The sequence below is a fragment of the Oncorhynchus nerka genome, linkage group LG27, assembly GCF_034236695.1.
Source record: "Oncorhynchus nerka isolate Pitt River linkage group LG27, Oner_Uvic_2.0, whole genome shotgun sequence".
Taxonomy (NCBI): Eukaryota; Metazoa; Chordata; class Actinopteri; order Salmoniformes; family Salmonidae; genus Oncorhynchus; species Oncorhynchus nerka.
The window spans coordinates 97,547,746-97,567,757 of record NC_088422.1 but is presented as its reverse complement, the minus strand read 5'-3'; the positions used below and the strand labels follow the sequence as shown (position 1 = coordinate 97,567,757).

General features: G+C 46.9%; 1 protein-coding gene across 8 annotated transcripts in view; it reads left to right on the top strand.

Moving 5' to 3' along the window:
• LOC135565403 (liprin-alpha-1-like) overlaps positions 1-17,858 on the top strand; it is a 45,088-nt gene extending 27,230 nt beyond the window's left edge. For 2 of the 8 annotated variants that reach the window (XM_065012403.1, XM_065012398.1), the window contains 10 exons: positions 2,018-2,029; positions 3,184-3,265; positions 3,779-3,976; positions 10,119-10,294; positions 10,695-10,810; positions 14,251-14,426; positions 14,603-14,671; positions 15,087-15,267; positions 15,639-15,706; positions 16,199-17,858. In XM_065012403.1, the coding sequence (XP_064868475.1) occupies positions 2,018-2,029; positions 3,184-3,265; positions 3,779-3,976; positions 10,119-10,294; positions 10,695-10,810; positions 14,251-14,426; positions 14,603-14,671; positions 15,087-15,267; positions 15,639-15,697 (1,069 nt within the window). In that variant the 3' untranslated portion in view covers positions 15,698-15,706; positions 16,199-17,858. The remainder of the gene's footprint in view (positions 1-2,017; positions 2,030-3,183; positions 3,266-3,778; positions 3,977-10,118; positions 10,295-10,694; positions 10,811-14,250; positions 14,427-14,602; positions 14,672-15,086; positions 15,268-15,638; positions 15,707-16,198) is intronic. The other 6 variants (XM_065012404.1, XM_065012402.1, XM_065012400.1 and 3 more) reach the window with 6 other exon arrangements.
• The last annotated feature ends 2,154 nt before the right edge of the window (positions 17,859-20,012 follow it).

Here is a 20,012-nt window from a genome sequence, read left to right as displayed (position 1 = left end):
CTCCTGGTCTCATGTCCCCTCTCCATGCTGTCCCTCCCTGGTCTCATGTCCCATGCTGTCCCTCCCTGGTCTCATGCCCCATGCTGTCCTCCCTGGTCTCATGTCCCCTCTCCATGCTGTCCCTCCCTGGTCTCATGCCCCATGCTGTCCCTCCCTGGTCTCATGCCCCTCTCCATTTGTCCCTCCCTGGTCTCATTGCCCCTCTCCATGCTGTCCCTCCCTGGTCTCATCCCCCATGCTGCCTCCCTGGTCTCATCCCCCATGCTGTCCCTCCCTGGTCTCATGCCCCATGCTGTCCCTCCCTGGTCTCATGCCCCATCTGTCCCTCCCTGGTCTCATGCCCATGCTGTCCCTTCCTGGTCTCATGCTCCATGCTGTCCCTCCCTGGTCTCATGCCCCATGCTGTCCCTCCCTGGTCTCATGCCCCCTCTCCATGCTGTCCCTCCCTGGTCTCATGTCCCTCTCCATGCTGTCCCTCCCTGGTCTCATGCCCCCTCTCCATGCTGTCCCTCCCTGGTCCATGCCCTCTCCATGCTGTCCCTCCCTGGTCTCATGCCCCATGCTGTCCCTCCCTGGTCTCATGCCTCATGCTGTCCCTCCTGGTCTCATGCTCCATGCTGTCCTCCCTGGCCTCATGCCCCATGGAGTCCTCCCTGGTCTCATGCCCCCTCTCCATGCTGTCCCTCCCTGGTCTCATGTCCCCTCTCCATGCTGTCCCTCCCTGGTCTCATGTCCCTTCTCCATGCTGTCCCTCCCTGGTCTCATGTCCCCTCTCCATGCTGTCCCTCCCTGGTCTCATGTCCCCTCTCCATGCTGTCCCTCCCTGGTCTCATGTCCCTCTCCATGCTGTCCCTCCCTGGTCTCATGCCAGACCTCCATGTTGTCCTCCCTGGTCTCATGTACCCCCTCTCCATGCTGTCCCTCCTTGGTCTCATGTCCTCCGCTCCATGCTGAACCCTCCCAGGGTCCTGGTCTCATGCCCCATGCTGTCCCTCCCAGGGTCCTGGTCTCATTCCCGTCCCGTCCACACAAACTCGATCTCCCGTCCATAAATTCACTGTAGCTCCTTGCCACACTGCCAGGATGTGATTTTGTAAGGGCCAGTTTCCCGGTCTCCTATTAATGAATGCTTGTTAGTGCAGAGGTGGACTCTACCTGTGTCTGTGAAACCAGCCCTATGTGTTTGTACAGCTTCATGCTTCTAGTTCAGCTTGATGTGATGCAGTGTATCAGCCAGGCTTCCATTTCACTTTCATTCATTCTGAACTAATGTCCCCTTTTTCCTTTAGGTAATCTAGGGGTGACTTGATCATAGCTGTATAACTTTCAAATATAAGGCGGTTGAATTAGTTTGGTGTTTTGAAGCAATCATTTAATGACCATTTTGATAGATCTACGTTAGTTTGATACAGTCAAAGACTGGTTCTCATTGGCCATTGCCACCAGGAGTCCAAGCTTGGTTCTCATTGGCCATTGCCACCAGGAGTCCAAGCTTGGTTCTCATTGGCCATTGCCACCAGGAGTCCAAGCTTGGTTCTCATTGGCCATTGCCACCAGGAGTCCAAGCTTGGTTCTCATTGACCATTCAGGAGTCAAGCTTGGTTCTCATTCATTGCCACCAGGAGTCAAGCTTGGTTCTCATTGGCCATCGCCACCAGGAGTCCAAGCTTGGTTCTCATTGGCCATCGCCACCAGGAGTCTAAGCTTGGTTCTCATTGGCCATCGCCACCAGGAGTCTAAGCTTGGTTCTCATTGGCCATCGCCACCAGGAGTCCAAGCTTGGTTCTGTGTGCCATCGCCACCAGGAGTTCAAGCTTGGTTCTCATTGGCCATCGCCACCAGGAGTCTAAGCTTGGTTCTCATTGGCCATCGCCACCAGGAGTCAAGCTTGGTTCTGGATTGGCCATCGCCACCAGGAGCTCTCCTATGCCTAGTTAGGTTATTTTTAATTGTCTTCAGTTCTTTTTATTTAGCTGATTCTGACTCTTATTTCATCCCTCTCTCATTCCATCTGTAGTCCAACGACAGGGTGAGTCATCTCCTCCATGTTGCTTGTTGCTTTGCCCTCTTTGGCTCTAAACAGTTGGCTTCATGCCCTCACACCCAGCTCTCCTCACCAGCTCTCCTCAGACCTGATGTGTTTTCCTCTCTGCTATACCTAAAGTACCATCTCAACTAACAGGAATGTGTCTACCTGCCGTTTTTACAAAGCTTTCTCTGAACCTCTTCCGGTGTTAAGGTTCTAGGATGATCTTATCAGGGTTGGTGTCAATTCCATTTCAATTCAGAAAGTAAACTCAATTCCAAAATGTCCTAATTTGAAAAGCACGGTAGAGAATAGGATTTTCAGTGTACTTCCTGAATTCAAATGTTATATTTTGTCACGTGTTTGGTAAACACAGATGTAGACTAACAACCCCTGGAAGTGACCACTAAGACACGGAGTCAGTCCTAGTGGTTTCTAGGTTTCTAGGTCAGATACTAGTGGGATCTTTCCACAGGTTAATGTGATGCTGCTATTAGAATTAAGTAGTGGATGCTGCCATCTTGTGGACCAAAATATATTACACACAAAAATAGACAAACTATCTGAAGGTTTTTTTCCCATGTATTTTGCTGCATGTATTCTGTCCTCTACTGACTGTTGTCTTATGGATGCATTCTAACACACGTTTTCCCCTAGTATTGAACCGTTGTGTGAACTCCATTTCCCATGATGCCTTTAGTCTGTTGGCCACAAAGATACTGGTTATGTAACAGTGGCTTGGCATAAAGGTGGGTCTCCTTCTAGACTGAGGAACAGGAGTCGTCCACCAAATGTATTGATTTAAATGGGACTCCTGCCAAGCTTTGAAGTGGTCACCAGCTTTTAAACTTCTGACCTGTTTACCTGGCCAGAATGTTCTGGAAATGATCTGGTCGGTCTTTCTCTCTCTCACCACCTCTCTCTCTCTAGGTCTGACCTGCCTCATGGGTTAAAATCCTCAGCTTTCTCTCTCTTTTACCTCGGCATGTTTACAACAGTGTGTGTGTGCATGTGTGTGTGTGAGGTACTGTGTTTTCATGGTGTGCAGGTTGAGGTGTGTGTTAGGTGAAACGGGCTCTCTCTCTCTCTGTGTGTGTGTGTGTGTGTGTGTGTGTGTGTGTGTGTGTCTCTCTCTCTAACCATGTGTGTTGTTATAGGCATGAGTTGCTGGAGGAGGCTCGCAGGCAGAGTCTTCCCTTTGCCCAGTGGGACGGCCCTACTGTAGTGGTCTGGCTGGAGGTGAGACACACACACACCATCACTCATATGGACACACACACCATCACTCTCATATGTACACACACACCATCACTCTCATATGTACACACACACACACACCATCACACTCATATGGACACACACACACCATCACTCTCACATGGACACACACACACCATCACTCTCACATGTACACACACACACCATCACTCTCACATGGACACACACACACCATCACTCTCATATGTACACACACACACCATCACACTCACATGTACACACACACCATCACACTCACATGTACACACACACCATCACACTCACATGTACACACACACCATCACACTCACATGTACACACACACCATCACACTCACATGTACACACACACACCATCACTCTCATGTGCACGCGCACACATTCAAAACACAAAAATAACCCAATCCTTTCTCCTGTCCCCTCTCTGCCATCCTCTGTGTCCTCCCCCTGCCATCCTCCCTGCCATCCTCTGTGTCATCCTCTGTCTCCTCTGTAGCTGTGGGTGGGTATGCCAGCCTGGTACGTGGCGGCGTGTCGTGCCAATGTGAAGAGTGGTGCCATCATGTCTGCTCTGTCGGACACAGAGATCCAGAGGAGATTGGCATCAGTAACCCCTGCACCGCCTCAAACTGAGACTGGCCATCCAGGAGATCATGTCTCTCACCTCCCCCTCTGCCCCCCGACCTCCAGAACCGTAAAGAGAGAGAGACACACACACACACACACAAGACAAAACACACACACACAAGACAAAACACACACACAAGACAAAACACACACACACACACGACAACACACACACACACAAACACGACAAAACACACACACACACACACAAGACAAAACACACACACAAACACACAAGACAAAACACACACACAAGACAAAAACACACACACACACACACACACACAACAAAGATACTGGTAGCTCCAAAGTTAAGACGGGCCAAAGAAGTCCAGTGCAGCCTTGGACCCTGGAGGACCCTGCCCTCTTCTTCCTCTCCTCACCACCTGATTGGAGCATGCTGTCACTCCTCTAACCAGCTAATAACGTTTCTCACTGTAACCTTTCCACCAATCAGAGTTCACGGAGCGTCACTCACTCACAAGGACTTCCCTGATTGGGGCCTCACTCTTTTTCTCTCTCTTTTTCTCTCTCTCTTCTCTCTCTTTTTCTCTTTCTTTCTCTCTGTGTCTCTCTCTAACTCTTACTCTCTCTCTCTGAATCATGTGATGTGATAATAACAATGCTGTTTGGTCTTATTTTCCTTCCCATCCTCCCTCTGTTTTTAATATAAACAAATCCTCACACCCCTGCCTCCCTCTCTTCACTCTCCTCTCCTCCTCCTCCTCCCTCTCCTCTCTCCTCCTCCCTTTCCTCTCACACGCTTGCATCACTGGTGACTCTTGGGGTTGTCACATGATCAGTCCACGGGAACGTGTGGGTCACGCACGAAGAGTTGGAGTGCCTTGCGGCCACGCCTCCACGGTTAGTCTCCCAAGCCATTGGGCAGTCACTGACGCAGGCGACTGGTAGTGATCTGGTTGGTAGTTGGGTGTTACTCCCTGTGTGTACTTTTCTCACGGCCCTGTTTGTCCATGTCTGTATCTTGGTTTGGGCTTTTGGTGTCAGTACGTGTGTTTCTGTGTGTCTGTCAGTTTGGTTGAAGGCTAAGTTCAGTACTGACTTAACCAGTAATTTCTGTTCAAAAGCTAACATTAGATTTGTCTTGTCTTTATGTTTCAGGCCTTGTTGCCTTACAACCTGTAATTTTAAATGGATTTATTTTGGATTTCATGTAATGGACATACACAAAATAGTCCAAATTGGTGAAGTGAAATTTAAAAAATAACATGTTTCAAATTTAAATAAATTCAACGGAAAAGTGATGCGTGCATATCTATTCACCCCTTTTGTGATGAAGCCCCTAAATAAGATCTTGTGCAGCCAATTACCTTCAGGAGTCACATCATTTGTTAGATTGCACACAGGTGGACTTTTATTTAAGTGTCACATGATCTGTCGCATGATCTCAGTGTATATATACCTCTGCAACACCACTAAGCAAGGGGAACCATGAAGACCAAGGAGCTCTCCAAACAGGTCAGGGACAAAGTTGTGGAGAAGTACAGATTAGGGTTGGACTATGAAAAGAAAATATCAGAGACCTTGAACATCCCAAGGAGCACCATTAAATCCATTATTTAAGGATATGACACCACAACAAATCTGCCAAGAGAGGGCTGCCCACCAAAACTCACGGACCAGGCAAGATGGGCATTAATCAGAGAGGCAACAAAGAGACCAAAGATAACCCTGAAGGAGCTGCAAAGCTCCACAGCGGAGATTAGAGTATCTGTCCATAGGACCACTTTAAGGACCACTTTAAGCCGTTGGTGTTCACCAAAAGTGGGAGACTCCCAAAACATATGGAAGAAGGTACTCTGGTCAGATGAGACTAAAATGTAGCTTTTTGGCCATAAAGGAAACCGCTGTCTGGCGCAAACCCTAAACATCTCATCACCCCGAGAATACCACCCCCACAGTGAAGCATGGTGGTGGCAGCATGTGGTTTAAGGGGAAACATATAAATGTCTTGGAATGACCTTGTCAAAGCCCAAACCTCAATCCAATTGAGAATCTGTGGTTTGACTTAAAGATTGCTGTACACCAGCGGAACACATCCAACTTGAAGGATCTGGGGCAGTTTTGCCATGAAGAATGGGCAAAAATCCCAGTGGCTAGATGTGCCAAGCTTATAGAGACATACCCCAAGAGACTTGCAGCTGTAATTTCTGCAAAAGGTGGCTTTGGGGGGGGGGGGGTGAACAGTGATGCGCGCTCATGTTTTCATTTTTTTTTGTCTTGTTTGTTTCACAAGAAAAAAATATTTTGCATCTTCAAAGTAGTAGGCATGTTGTGTAAATCAAATGATACAACCCCCCTCCCCCAAAAAAATATATTTTTATTTCCAGGTTGTAAAATGCCAAAGGGGAATACTTTCGCAGGCCCCTGTTTGTCAAGTTATAAAACTGTATTTCATTTAAACACTACAGCTCAGTGCTGTATTTACAGTCCTGTTTCAACCTGGGATTTACTAATACATGTGGTACAATGGATGCTTCAACGGGTCAAATAGTGGTATTAGATCCTATTAAAATGAATTCTAGATCAATCCCAGGTTCATTGACAACAGGACGCCAATGTAGCCTAAAGCATGAGCTGTTGGTTGCATGTCCAGTTGTCTTAACATTAACACTGGTTAAGTAGCATGTTGATGTTGAGCTGCCGAACCCAGCACTGCCACAGTCACTAACTCTAACCCGCTTCTCTTCTCTCACCATGCTAACCATGCTAACAACAGGAGGATGACGAGGGCAGCTGGGCCCAGGTTTGCAACACCCCTGTCTGTCTCTTTTCTCTGGCTGTGGTAGACGATGAGGATAGTTTTTTTTTGGTTTCCTTGCACGGATGCTCTGACAACAGTATGGCTCTTGGTCTCCGTTTACTTTAGTCCGCTGCACATTTAACCTGCATGCAAATCTGGAGGTATCGGAGACGGAGGATATTGCAGCTAGAATAATGTAGTTATACACATTGTGATAAGACTTCTTCATCAAACTCTTGTGGTGGCGGACCGACATCGACTCGGATGTCCTGTTTAGGAGCCACAGACAGGAGAGATTTATTAGAAGCCTCTGCTGTTTAGAAGTTGTTTACAGTTGGTCTACTTCCTTCCCCTCCCACCTATCAGAACACACATCAGTCTACTTCCTTCCCCTCCCACCTATCAGAACACACATCAGGCTACTTCCTTCCCCTCCCACCTATCAGAACACACATCAGGCTACTTCCTTCCCCTCCCACCTATCAGAACACACATCAGGCTACTTCCTTCCCCTCCCACCTATCAGAACACACATCAGGCTACTTCCTTCCCCTCCCACCTATCAGAACACACATCAGGCTACTTCCTTCCCCTCCCACCTATCAGAACACACATCAGGCTACTTCCTTCCCCTCCCACCTATCAGAACACACATCAGGCTACTTCCTTCCCCTCCCACCTATCAGAACACACATCAGGCTACTTCCTTCCCCTCCCACCTATCAGAACACACATCAGGCTACTTCCTTCCTCCCACCTATCAGAACACACATCAGGCTACTTCCTTCCCCTCCCACCTATCAGAACACACATCAGGCTACTTCCTTCCCCTCCCACCTATCAGAACACACATCAGGCTACTTCCTTCCCCTCCCACCTATCAGAACACACATCAGGCTACTTCCTTCCCCTCCCACCTATCAGAACACACATCAGGCTACTTCCTTCCCTCCCACCTATCAGAACACACATCAGGCTACTTCCTTCCCCTCCCACCTATCAGAACACACATCAGGCTACTTCCTTCCCCTCCCACCTATCAGAACACACATCAGGCTACTTCCTTCCCCTCCCACCTATCAGAACACACATCAGGCTACTTCCTTCCCCTCCCACCTATCAGAACACACATCAGGCTACTTCCTTCCCCTCCCACCTATCAGAACACACATCAGGCTACTTCCTTCCCCTCCCACCTATCAGAACACACATCAGGCTACTTCCTTCCCCTCCCACCTATCAGAACACACATCAGGCTACTTCCTTCCCCTCCCACCTATCAGAACACACATCAGGCTACTTCCTTCCCCTCCCACCTATCAGAACACACATCAGGCTACTTCCTTCCCCTCCCACCTATCAGAACACACATCAGGCTACTTCCTTCCCCTCCCACCTATCAGAACACACATCAGGCTACTTCCTTCCCCTCCCACCTATCAGAACACACATCAGTCTACTTCCTTCCCCTCCCACCTATCAGAACACACATCAGGCTACTTCCTTCCCCTCCCACCTATCAGAACACACATCAGGCTACTTCCTTCCCCTCCCACCTATCAGAACACACATCAGGCTACTTCCTTCCCCTCCCACCTATCAGAACACACATCAGGCTACTTCCTTCCCCTCCCACCTATCAGAACACACATCAGGCTACTTCCTTCCCCTCCCACCTATCAGAACACACATCAGTCTAGTTCTCTGACCTCCCACCTATCAGAACACACATCAGGCTACTTCCTTCCCCTCCCACCTATCAGAACACACATCAGTCTAGTTCTCTGACCTCCCACCTATCAGAACACACATCAGTCTACTTCCTTCCCCTCCCACCTATCAGAACACACACATCAGTCTAGTTCTCTGACCTCCCACCTATCAGAACACACATCAGTCTAGTTCTCTGACCTCCCACCTATCAGAACACACATCAGTCTAGTTCTCTGACCTCCCACCTATCAGAACACACATCAGTCTAGTTCTCTGACCTCCCACCTATCAGAACACACACATCAGTCTAGTTCTCTGACCTCCCACCTATCAGAACACACACATCAGTCTAGTTCTCTGACCTCCCACCTATCAGAACACACACATCAGTCTAGTTCTCTGACCTCCCACCTATCAGAACACACATCAGTCTAGTTCTCTGACCTCCCACCTATCAGAACACACATCAGTCTAGTTCTCTGACCTCCCACCTATCAGAACACACATCAGTCTAGTTCTCTGACCTCCCACCTATCAGAACACACACATCAGTCTAGTTCTCTGACCTCCCACCTATCAGAACACACACATCAGTCTAGTTCTCTGACCTCCCACCTATCAGAACACACATCAGTCTAGTTCTCTGACCTCCCACCTATCAGAACACACACATCAGTCTAGTTCTCTGACCTCCCACCTATCAGAACACACATCAGTCTAGTTCTCTGACCTCCCACCTATCAGAACACACATCAGTCTAGTTATCTGACCTCCCACCTATCAGAACACACATCAGGCTACTTCCTTCCCCTCCCACCTATCAGAACACACATCAGTCTAGTTCTCTGACCTCCCACCTATCAGAACACACATCAGTCTACTTCCTTCCCCTCCCACCTATCAGAACACACACATCAGTCTAGTTCTCTGACCTCCCACCTATCAGAACACACATCAGTCTAGTTCTCTGACCTCCCACCTATCAGAACACACATCAGTCTAGTTCTCTGACCTCCCACCTATCAGAACCCACACATCAGTCTAGTTCTCTGACCTCCCACCTATCAGAACACACATCAGTCTAGTTCTCTGACCTCCCACCTATCAGAACACACACATCAGTCTAGTTCTCTGACCTCCCACCTATCAGAACACACATCAGTCTAGTTCTCTGACCTCCCACCTATCAGAACACACACATCAGTCTAGTTCTCTGACCTCCCACCTATCAGAACACACACATCAGTCTAGTTCTCTGACCTCCCACCTATCAGAACACACACATCAGTCTAGTTCTCTGACCTCCCACCTATCAGAACACACACATCAGTCTAGTTCTCTGACCTCCCACCTATCAGAACACACATCAGTCTAGTTATCTGACCTCCCACCTATCAGAACACACACATCAGTCTAGTTCTCTGACCTCCCACCTATCAGAACACACACATCAGTCTAGTTCTCTGACCTCCCACCTATCAGAACACACAGATCAGTCTAGTTCTCTCACTGGCCCTAGTTCTGATCTGTGGTCGTAGCTGCTCTTAAACCTGCTGTAACTTACACACAGACATGAACGTACAGACACGTGCACACTCTAGATTTTAATGGGGTGATTTCCATCACTTTCCCACCTAGCCTTTTTCTTTCATAGCGATGGTAGCCATCCCCCACTAACTTTTGACTCTTCAATAGACTCCAAACACTGACCTAGCCCCTGTCCCTCCCACAGACGCTGGCGTATGGAGACATGAACCATGAGTGGATTGGTAACGAGTGGCTGCCCAGCCTGGGTCTGCCCCAGTACCGGTCCTACTTCATGGAGTCTCTGGTAGACGCACGCATGCTGGACCACCTCACCAAGAAGGACATGAGGGGACAGCTTAAAATGGTGGACAGTTTCCACAGGTAAAAAGCTCAAAATGGTGGACAGTTTCCACAGGTAAAAAGCTCAAAATGGTGGACAGTTTCCACAGGTAAAAAGCTCAAAATGGTGGACAGTTTCCACAGGTAAAAAGCTCAAAATGGTGGACAGTTTCCACAGGTAAAAAGCTCAAAATGGTGGACAGTTTCCACGGGTATTAGGAACCAAAATGGTGGACAGTTTCCACGGGTATTAGGAACCAAAATGGTGGACAGTTTCCACAGGTATTAGGAACCAAAATGGTTTACAGTTTCCATAGGTAAGGGCCAAAATAAATGGTGGACAGTTCCCACTATTAAGGGCCAAAATGGTGCCATGGACAACTAAGGATGTTAATTTTGTTTCTGTCTAAATGTTTAACTAGTCAATGTGTCTGTGTAACAGGAACAGTTTCCAGTGTGGGGTGATGTGTCTGAGGAGACTGAACTACGACAGGAAGGAGCTAGAGAGGAGGCGTGACGAGACCCAGCTGGAGCTGCAAGGTAACAGCTGGGATAACGGTGAGAGAAAATGATAGTCAACCGAAGGGAGAAATGACCACACTGTTCAGATTCACTCATCATTTAGTTAGCTCAGCAACGCTAAGCTAATAACACTGTGGGAGAATCTGAAGTGTCAGCTACGCTAAGCTAATAACACTATGAGAGAATCTGACGTGTCAGCTACGCTAAGCTAATAACACTATGAGAGAATCTGACGTGTCAGCTACGCTAAGCTAATGACGCTATGAGAGAATCTGAAGTGTCAGCTACGCTAAGCTAATAACACTGTGGGAGAATCTGAAGTGTCAGCTACGCTAAGCTAATAACACTGTGGGAGAATCTGAAGTGTCAGCTACGCTGAGCTAATAACACTGTGGGAGAATCTGAAGTGTCAGCTACGCTAAGCTAATGACGCTATGAGAGAATCTGAAGTGTCAGCTACGCTAAGCTAATAACACTGTGGGAGAATCTGAAGTGTCAGCTACGCTAAGCTAATAACACTGTGGGAGAATCTGAAGTGTCAGCTACGCTAAGCTAATAACACTGGGAGAATCTGAAGTGTCAGCTACGCTAAGCTAATAACACTGTGGGAGAATCTGAAGTGTCAGCTACGCTAAGCTAATGACGCTATGAGAGAATCTGAAGTGTCAGCTACGCTAAGCTAATGACGCTATGAGAGAATCTGAAGTGTCAGCTACGCTAAGCTAATGACGCTATGAGAGAATCTGAAGTGTCAGCTACGCTAAGCTAATAACACTGGGAGAATCTGAAGTGTCAGCTACGCTAAGCTAATAACACTGGGAGAATCTGAAGTGTCAGCTACGCTAAGCTAATAACACTGGGGGAGAATCTGAAGTGTCAGCTACGCTGAGCTAATAACACTGTGGGAGAATCTGAAGTGTCAGCTACGCTAAGCTAATAACACTGTGGGAGAATCTGAAGTGTCAGCTACGCTAAGCTAATAACACTGGGGGAGAATCTGAAGTGTCAGCTACGCTAAGCTAATAACACTGTGGGAGAATCTGAAGTGTCAGCTACGCTAAGCTAATAACACTGTGGGAGAATCTGAAGTGTCAGCTACGCTAAGCTAATAACACTGGGGGAGAATCTGAAGTGTCAGCTACGCTGAGCTAATAACACTGTGGGAGAATCTGAAGTGTCAGCTACGCTAAGCTAATAACACTGTGGGAGAATCTGAAGTGTCAGCTACGCTAAGCTAATAACACTGGGGAGAATCTGAAGTGTCAGCTACGCTAAGCTAATAACACTGTGGGAGAATCTGAAGTGTCAGCTACGCTAAGCTAATAACACTGTGGGAGAATCTGAAGTGTCAGCTACGCTAAGCTAATAACACTGGGGGAGAATCTGAAGTGTCAGCTACGCTGAGCTAATAACACTGTGGGAGAATCTGAAGTGTCAGCTACGCTGAGCTAATAACGCTATGAGAGAATCTGAAGTGTCAGCTACGCTGAGCTAATAACACTATGAGAGAATCTGAAGTGTCAGCTACGCTAAGCTAATGACGCTATGAGATAATCTGAAGTGTCAGCTACGCTAAGCTAATAACACTATGAGAGAATCTGAAGTGTCAGCTACGCTGAGCTAATAACACTATGAGAGAATCTGAAGTGTCAGCTACGCTGAGCTAATAACACTATGAGAGAATCTGAAGTGTCAGCTACGCTGAGCTAATAACACTATGAGAGAACCTGAAGTGTCAGCTACGCTAAGCTAATAACACTATGAGAGAACCTGAAGTGTCAGCTACGCTAAGCTAATGACGCTATGAGAGAATCTGAAGTGTCAGCTACGCTAAGCTAATGACGCTATGAGAGAATCTGAAGTGTCAGCTACGCTAAGCTAATGACGCTATGAGAGAATCTGAAGTGTCAGCTACGCTAAGCTAATGACGCTATGAGAGAATCTGAAGTGTCAGCTACGCTAAGCTAATAACACTGGGAGAATCTGAAGTGTCAGCTACGCTAAGCTAATAACACTGGGAGAATCTGAAGTGTCAGCTACGCTAAGCTAATAACACTGGGGGAGAATCTGAAGTGTCAGCTACGCTGAGCTAATAACACTGTGGGAGAATCTGAAGTGTCAGCTACGCTAAGCTAATAACACTGTGGGAGAATCTGAAGTGTCAGCTACGCTAAGCTAATAACACTGGGGGAGAATCTGAAGTGTCAGCTACGCTAAGCTAATAACACTGTGGGAGAATCTGAAGTGTCAGCTACGCTAAGCTAATAACACTGTGGGAGAATCTGAAGTGTCAGCTACGCTAAGCTAATAACACTGGGGGAGAATCTGAAGTGTCAGCTACGCTGAGCTAATAACACTGTGGGAGAATCTGAAGTGTCAGCTACGCTGAGCTAATAACGCTATGAGAGAATCTGAAGTGTCAGCTACGCTGAGCTAATAACACTATGAGAGAATCTGAAGTGTCAGCTACGCTAAGATAATGACGCTATGAGAGAATCTGAAGTGTCAGCTACGCTGAGCTAATAACACTATGAGAGAATCTGAAGTGTCAGCTACGCTGAGCTAATAACACTATGAGAGAACCTGAAGTGTCAGCTACGCTAAGCTAATAACACTATGAGAGAACCTGAAGTGTCAGCTACGCTAAGCTAATGACGCTATGAGAGAACCTGAAGTGTCAGCTACGCTGAGCTAATAACACTATGAGAGAATCTGAAGTGTCAGCTACGCTGAGCTAATAACACTATGAGAGAATCTGAAGTGTCAGCTACGCTAAGCTAATGACGCTATGAGAGAATCTGAAGTGTCAGCTACGCTGAGCTAATAACACTATGAGAGAATCTGAAGTATCAGCTACGCTAAGCTAATAACACTGTGGGAGAATCTGAAGTGTCAGCTACGCTAAGCTAATAACACTATGAGAGAATCTGAAGTGTCAGCTACGCTAAGCTAATAACACTATGAGAGAATCTGAAGTGTCAGCTACGCTAAGCTAATAACACTGTGGGAGAATCTGAAGTGTCAGCTACGCTAAGCTAATGACGCTATGAGAGAATCTGAAGTGTCAGCTACGCTAAGCTAATAACACTGTGGGAGAATCTGAAGTGTCAGCTACGCTAAGCTAATAACACTGTGGGAGAATCTGAAGTGTCAGCTACGCTAAGCTAATTACACTATGGGAGAACCTGAAGTGTGCAGTATTTTTCCTTCTATTGCGTCCATATACACATTTAGAAATGATAGGTTTGTTTGTACATTGGATTTCTTTGGACTTTTCCTCCGGATTTATTTCCTGATCATATCAACGTTTTTTCTAACACATAGAGGAATAATTCCCAGCTCTACTGCAGTCATTCCTGATTTAAATTTGTTTTTCTCACAGAGGAATTATTTTGACTGTCTCTTTGGATGTGTTCCCTGATCATTCCCCAAACGTTTCTGTACCAACTGGTTACCATTTTGTGTACCCTGAGCAGACGTGCTGGTGTGGAGCAACGAGCGTGTGATCAGCTGGGTACAGGCCATGGGGCTGAAGGAGTACAGTAACAACCTGCTGGAGAGCGGCGTGCACGGAGCCCTGCTGGCCCTGGATGAAACCTTCGACCACAACGCTCTGGCCCTACTGCTGCAGATCCCCATGCAGAACACACAGGTAGGGACACACACACACACACTACCAGCATTGGTGGGTGGCTGTGAACCACCCTGGCAGTCAAACGGCGCTCCCAGCTGAGACGTCAGCTCTCGTCTCCTCCGCTCCGAAGAGAGAGGAGACTCTCATTCATCGACTGTCTCTTTCTCTGTCTCTCCCTCCTTCCTGTGTTGTAGGCGAGAGCAGCTCTGGAGAGTGAGTACAACAGTCTACTGGCCATCGGTACAGAGAGGAGACTGGATGAGGTGAGACACACACATATGATGGACCACACACACACTTTCTGAAGCTCACTCACGCACACACTCACACGCGCACACTCTCACACACACACACACACGCGCGCGCGCACACACACACACGCACACACACTCACTCACACGCGCGCACACACACACACACGCACACTCACTCACACGCGCGCACTCACACACACTTGTTAAAGCGTTCACACGCACACACACACACACACTCACTCGCACACGCACACTCACTCACACGCACACTCACTCACACGTGCGCACTCACACACACTTGTTAAATCGTTCACACTCACACACACTTTCTGAAGATCACACACACACACGCACACACACTTTCTAAATCACTCCTCCATGTATATGCACATCCTTATCTCCTTCCTGCTTCCTCCTCTCTCTGAATCTCTTCCAGGAGGACGATAACAACTTCCGGCGCGCCCCCTCCTGGAGGAAGAAGTTCCGGCCCAAAGACGCACGGGGGATGTCCCCGGGCTCAGCCGACACCCTGCCCGCCAACTTCAGACTGACCAATAGCAACGCAGCGTCCCCCTCCACGCAGCCGAAAAGGAGCCACATGGACGGTAGGGCAAGGGGGTGGGTCCACGGGGGAATGAGGGCTCGTTGTGTCTGTGTGTTATTAGGCATGGCACCGCTGCGTCTTGTTACGGAGATCGATACACAATATGCTGTCAACAATGGGTTTGTGTTTTACATTTACATTTAAGTCATTTAGCAGACGCTCTTATCTAGTGTGTGTGGTGGGTGTGTGTTATTAGGCAAGGCACCGCTGCGGCTTTATCTCGGTCTTGTTACGGAGACCGATACACTATGCTTTCAACAATGGTTTCGTGTTTTCCCAGCTCTAGTGTGCGTGGTGGGTGTGTTATGCTGGAGATTGTGAGTGACTAACTAACAGCATGTTTCTGCATGTGGTTTTGCTGTGGGGATGTAGGGAGTCAGTCTGCAATACAGAGGCTGGACACTGCCACAGTCAGGACATACTCCTGCTAACACAACACAGTAAGTTTACACGCGCACACACACACACACACACATACACACACATATACACACACACGCGCACGCACACACACGCACGCGCGCACACACACACACACTTCACAGTGGATCTCTTCTGTTCAAGCAGCTTCTTGTGCCTCTGTGGTCTTGGCTATATTAATGCATGTCTACGCTCCTCTTTCTCTCCTCTATTCTGTCATCTTCATCTGCTGCTTTTCTGTCTCGCTCTACCTCTCTGTCTGTCTCTCTCTACCTCTCTGTCTGTGTGCCTCTCTATCTCTCTCTCTACCTCTCTGTCTGTCTGTCTCGCTCTACCTCTCTGTCTGTGTGCCTCTCTCTATCTCTCTCTCTACCTCTCTGTCTGTCTGTCTCGCTCTACCTCTCTCTCTCTGTCTTGTCTACCTCTCTCTCTACCTCTGTCTGTCTGCCTCTCTCTCTTTCTCTCTGTTACATCTCTCTCTCGCTGTCTCTTTCTCTCTCCTCTTGTCTTAGTTGATCCTCATTATTTCTATAGGTGACTGCTGGTTGGAGGATGAGGGGTGAGTTACCCCCCCCCCCCCATCAGGAGCAGCTGCTGACCCTGCAAGGACAGAGTTTTATTGTTATCACAGCGATAAAAGAAGTAGCAACCACATCACCAATCTCCGTACTAGAGGGCCCGTGTCCTAGATGTATCAATCTTTATTGTTCTATTTATGTTAGCAAGCTGGTGGGACATGATTTTAGATTTGTTATGTATCTATCTGTTACTTCACCCGTCTCTCCCGGCTAAATGGAAATGTCCCTATTTTCTAAAAAACTGTTCCAACTGTGTCCTTATCAAGGTTAACTCTCAGATGTAACTGAATGTTTTTAGATGGTCTGGAGTTTGTATATTTTTTCAACAGACATTATCTAATCATTTTATATATATATACATATATATATATATATATATATTCCTGATCTTGTATTGACCAGATGTATGTTTTTATTTCTCTGTCCTCTGTTGTTTTTAATCATTGAACTGATGATCAAGTGACTTTAATAAGTGACTTTCTATCTGAATTGGACCCCATTTCCCTTCGACCCCATTTCCCTTCAATCCCAGCCTGTTATCTTCAAGCGTATCCATGGTGATTATTTGTAAATGCAGCTCTTATAGGACAATGAGAATATGTGAATATCAGAAATATTGCTGGAGTTCTGACTGACATTGTTTCACCAACTGCTACAACGCTGTGGTCGCTAAGCACCGGGCGGACCGTAACCACAACAAGGCCCTAGGTAACTGTGACGACAGGTGACACGTGAAACAACTCTCTTTGTTTTTTTCCTGTGAAACCAAACCTGTAGAAAGACTGAAACAAAAGCCATAAACAGTAGTGAAGACCAGGGCTGTTTTCAGATGCATCGCTTGGTAAGAGACCGTTCCACTGTGTAGGATCTCCCATTCTCCAGTCAACCTCGCATGCCCAAACTCTCCATTCCTCTTTTCCTCCTTCTCCTCATCCCTCTCTTTTCCCTGCCTTCCCCCTGGAGCGCGCTAACGGGAGGCCAGACGTGCGTGAAGATCAACTCGCTTGTACCTGAGCCGACAGCGTGGCGGCTCTACTATCGACGGACCAAGTCCACTGTGGCCTAAACTGATCCCAGCGACTAGCTTACTCACCCGAGGTGGAGCGATCTACCCACAAACCTTTAACCAACTCTTTTTACTACGGACACTTCTAATCCAGCCTAATGGGGGGGTTTTCTTACCTTATTTCTCTGGCTGTCTTATTTATTCGTCATCTCCGTCGTGTTTGTTGCTTTCTCAGTTTCATTTTTAGAAGTTGCCATTTTTTAAAAGCTGTTTCTGAGTGTTTTAACACAGGTTGCCATGGCAATACTTTTTCAAGACAGATAATGTCACGGAAGCAAAGACTTCCTGTCCACATTTAGTTATGTTATTCCCTTTGTGATTTAGTCATTTTATAATGCACAATGCAAATGCTGATATTATTATTTTATTTTTTTTAATCTTCAGTTTTCCCCCATTTTATTCTCCTGCTCTGGTAACAATTATGTACAGTCTGAGTACTTAACTATTTTATCACAGTATTATTTATGGATTTACTTTCAATAAAATACTGAAACTTATTTTCCACTGCCAATAAAAAGCTTAAGTCTTTGTGTTTTTAATGCATCTCTTGCCTTAACACGTGGTTCTTAACACGACTGTAAAGACCTTCCAGTGACTGTTGGTTTGTACAGTTGTACACCATTGTCTGTCCTGACGAGGGTTCCCCCTGCTAACTTTGATTACGAGGGTTCCCCCTGCTAACTTTGATTACGAGGGTTTCCCCTGCTAACTTTGATTACGAGGGTTCCCCTGCTAACTTTGATTACGAGGGTTTCCCCTGCTAACTTTGATTACGAGGGTTCCCCTGCTAACTTTGATTACGAGGGTTTCCCCTGCTAACTTTGATTACGAGGGTTTCCCCTGCTAACTTTGATTACGAGGGTTCCCCTGCTAACTTTGATTACGAGGGTTCCCCCTGCTAACTTTGATTACACATGATGACGAGGGTTCCCCTGCTAACTTTGATTAGACATGATGACGAGGGTTCCCCTGCTAACTTTGATTACGAGGGTTCCCCCTGCTAACTTTGATTACACATGATGACGAGGGTTCCCCTGCTAACTTTGATTAGACATGATGACGAGGGTTCCCCTGATAACTTTGATTAGACATGATGACGAGGGTTCCCCTGCTAACTTTGATTAGACATGATGACGAGGGTTCCCCTGATAACTTTGATTAGACATGATGACTGAGGGTTCCCTGCTAACTTTGATTAGACATGATGACGAGGGTTCCCCTGCTAACTTTGATTAGACATGATGACGAGGGTTCCCCTGCTAACTTTGATTAGACATGATGACGAGGGTTCCCCTGCTAACTTTGATTAGACATGATGACGAGGGTTCCCCTGATAACTTTGATTAGACATGATGACGAGGGTTCCCCTGCTAACTTTGATTAGACATGATGACGAGGGTTCCCCTGATAACTTTGATTAGACATGATGACGAGGTTTCCCCTGCTAACTTTGATTACGAGGGTTCCCCTGCTAACTTTGATTACGAGGGTTCCCCCTGCTAACTTTGATTACACATGATGACGAGGGTTCCCCTGCTAACTTTGATTAGACATGATGACGAGGGTTCCCCTGCTAACTTTGATTACGAGGGTTCCCCCTGCTAACTTTGATTACACATGATGATGAGGGTTTCCCTGCTAACTTTGATTAGACATGATGACGAGGGTTCCCCTGATAACTTTGATTAGACATGATGACGAGGGTTCCCCTGCTAACTTTGATTAGACATGATGACGAGGGTTCCCCTGATAACTTTGATTAGACATGATGACGAGGGTTCCCCTGCTAACTTTGATTAGACATGATTAGACATGATGAGGGTTCCCCTGCTAACTTTGATTAGACATGATGACGAGGTTCCCCTGCTAACTTTGATTAGACATGATGACGAGGGTTCCCCTGCTAACTTTGATTAGACATGATGACGAGGGTTCCCCTGATAACTTTGATTAGACATGATGACGAGGGTTCCCCTGATAACTTTGATTAGACATGATGACGAGGGTTCCCCTGATAACTTTGATTAGACATGATGACGAGGGTTCCCCTGCTAACTTTGATTAGACATGATGACGAGGGTTCCCCTGATAACTTTGATTAGACATGATGACGAGGGTTCCCCTGATAACTTTGATTAGACATGATGACGAGAGGTTCCCCTGATAACTTTGATTTGATTAGAACTTTGATTAGACATGATGTGAGGGTTCCCCTGATAACTTTGATTAGACATGATGACGAGGGTTCCCTGATAACTTTGAACTTTGATTAGGTTCCCCACTTTGATTAGACGAGGGTTCCCCCTGATAACTTTGATTAGACATGATTACGAGGGTTCCCCTGATAACTTTGATTAGACATGATTACGAGGGTTCCCCTGCTAACTTTGATTAGACATGATGACGAGGGTTCCCCTGATAACTTTGATTAGACATGATTACGAGGGTTCCCCCTGATAACTTTGATTAGACATGATTACGAGGGTTCCCCTGATAACTTTGATTAGACATGATTACGAGGGTTCCCCCTGATAACTTTGATTAGACATGAAGGGGAGGAAAATACAGAAACACTGTCATTTGTGGTTCACAGGGTTGAAATATTCTGGTAACTTTACTTAAATGTCCCATGTTTCCTCCAGAAATCCTGGTTGGACGATTCCAGATTTCTTGTTTATTTCT